At 41.4% G+C, this 1804-nt stretch overlaps 1 protein-coding gene across 1 annotated transcript in view; it reads right to left on the bottom strand.

Annotated features, from left to right (window-relative positions):
* LOC103200354 (steroid transmembrane transporter SLC22A24-like) overlaps positions 1-1804 on the bottom strand; it is a 40135-nt gene that overhangs the window by 20794 nt on the left and 17537 nt on the right. The window contains exons 3-4 of the mRNA XM_007944853.1: positions 1580-1734; positions 1309-1477 (exon numbers count right to left, since the gene is read on the bottom strand). Coding sequence (XP_007943044.1) covers positions 1309-1477; positions 1580-1734 — 324 coding nt within the window. The remainder of the gene's footprint in view (positions 1-1308; positions 1478-1579; positions 1735-1804) is intronic.

Raw genomic sequence — 1804 nt, 5'->3', positions numbered from 1 at the left:
TGCTCTTATCTGCAAGGAAAACATAGGTGGTCCATGGGGCATGGTTGGTAATGCAAGCTGTGTACTTACAGTTCGATTGTCCCTACCGCTTACCCTCAGACAGGGTAAGACCCTCATGAACTGGACTGCAGAGTTCGTACAGTCTCCTTCCAAAGCCCTAGGAGAGGCCCTAGCAAATTTGTATTGGTAATATGAGACCTTTTCTTTAAACAAAGGCCTCCAAATTCGGTACACTTTGGCCCTACAAACTGCAACTTAGGTCCTACCAGCTATGCGGAAAACTTGTTACATGAGCAACTTATTTAACCTATGTCATTCTGAAGATTGACCAATTGGAAAATGGATACGGTAGTTGAACCCTGTAGGATTGTTAGGAGGATAAAATGGAATAATGGATGAGCCTGATACGGATTACATCCTTATCCCTTATGGAACTCATTTCATTGTACTAAATCTGTAATCATATCTGTCGAAGAGACATTTCTAATGACATCTGCATCGTCCATTTGAATTATTTTCTTAAGGGCGGGAATGTAGTATCCATCATTAAATATTTATTAAAGTAATTAAAGGAAAGAGGGAATGATAACTAAATGATGAAAATCATCCAGTCTTTCTGTGAAGTCTTCATATTGGAGAAAACACGTACCTCTTATCTCACAGAGTTACGGAGATAGTTTTTTCTCTTGCTTTTTTTATCCAATCTCATGCAGAAAGATTATTCACTGCCATTGAGTCAGATCTGACTCATAGTGAACCCTCCTTGAGTTTCCGAGGCAGTATCACTACGGAAGTAGATTGCCCCATCTTCCTTCTGAGGAGTGGCTGGTGCGTTTGAACCTCCAGCCTTCTGGTTAGCAGTCAAATGCCTTAGGCACTACACCACCAGAGCTCCCAAAGTCTGTTCCCGCCTGGTTTCGAACTGGGGACCTTTCACATGTGAGGCGAATGTGATAACCACTAGCACTCAAAACATCTCCATCAATGCTTTCCACCATTAAAGAAATAATATTTTATGTATGAATTACAATGGCAAATGGCATTTTTCTACTAAGAAAAATAACAATCATAATTCTATGTTAACTGTACAGGAAAAGGGGATACAACCATGACTAGTGAAAATCCCTCACTCCACAGATAGAGGGTCATTCTACTCCTTCTTTTGTTTCTCAAGTGGTATAGTGAGCACAGATAGGGGACCATGACTCAGGACCAAGTCAGAGACCAAAGAAATCCAAGTGTCCTGATTCTTGTGCCTGTTCTTATCACAGCCTCCACTAAAGCAAAACAGGTGGAGCTTATCCATACCTGCTGGACACAAACAAAACAAAGACAGGTACAGCTATAGTCAACTGCAGTGTGCGCCAATCTTGAATGGCAAAAGCTGCCCCTGCCAAGAGTATCTGTCCAATACTGAAGCCGCTGAAAAGCAGTGATATTTCCATGGCTTGGAATCGGGGCACTGTCCACTCTGACACTGGATGAAAACACATGAGCATAATATTTCTTTTAGATAAAGGGCAACTTCAAGGCCAATTCAAGACAGGGAGATGATAAAATGTCCAAATTATTGACTTACTGAGAATAAAAGTGTTTGTTATGATAGTTGTGGTAGAAAATCCTGCCAAGAAGCGTAGTGCGCAGTAAATGAGGAAGTTGGGAGCAAATGCCACGCAAGTCCCAGAGATGGCGAGCTGGAGGAAACAACAGCTGAGAAGCAACTTCCGTCCAAACCTGAGAAACATCAACCACAAAATTATTTGGGAATGAAAACAATTGGTGGCAAACTTGGCAAAAAAAAAAA

Source organism: Orycteropus afer, unplaced genomic scaffold (genome assembly GCF_000298275.1).
Source record: "Orycteropus afer afer isolate SDZICR_OR568_19922 unplaced genomic scaffold, OryAfe1.0 scaffold00130, whole genome shotgun sequence".
NCBI lineage: Eukaryota > Metazoa > Chordata > Mammalia > Tubulidentata > Orycteropodidae > Orycteropus > Orycteropus afer.
The sequence above is the reverse complement of the archived record's forward strand: the minus strand, read 5'-3'. Positions and strand labels throughout refer to the sequence as shown.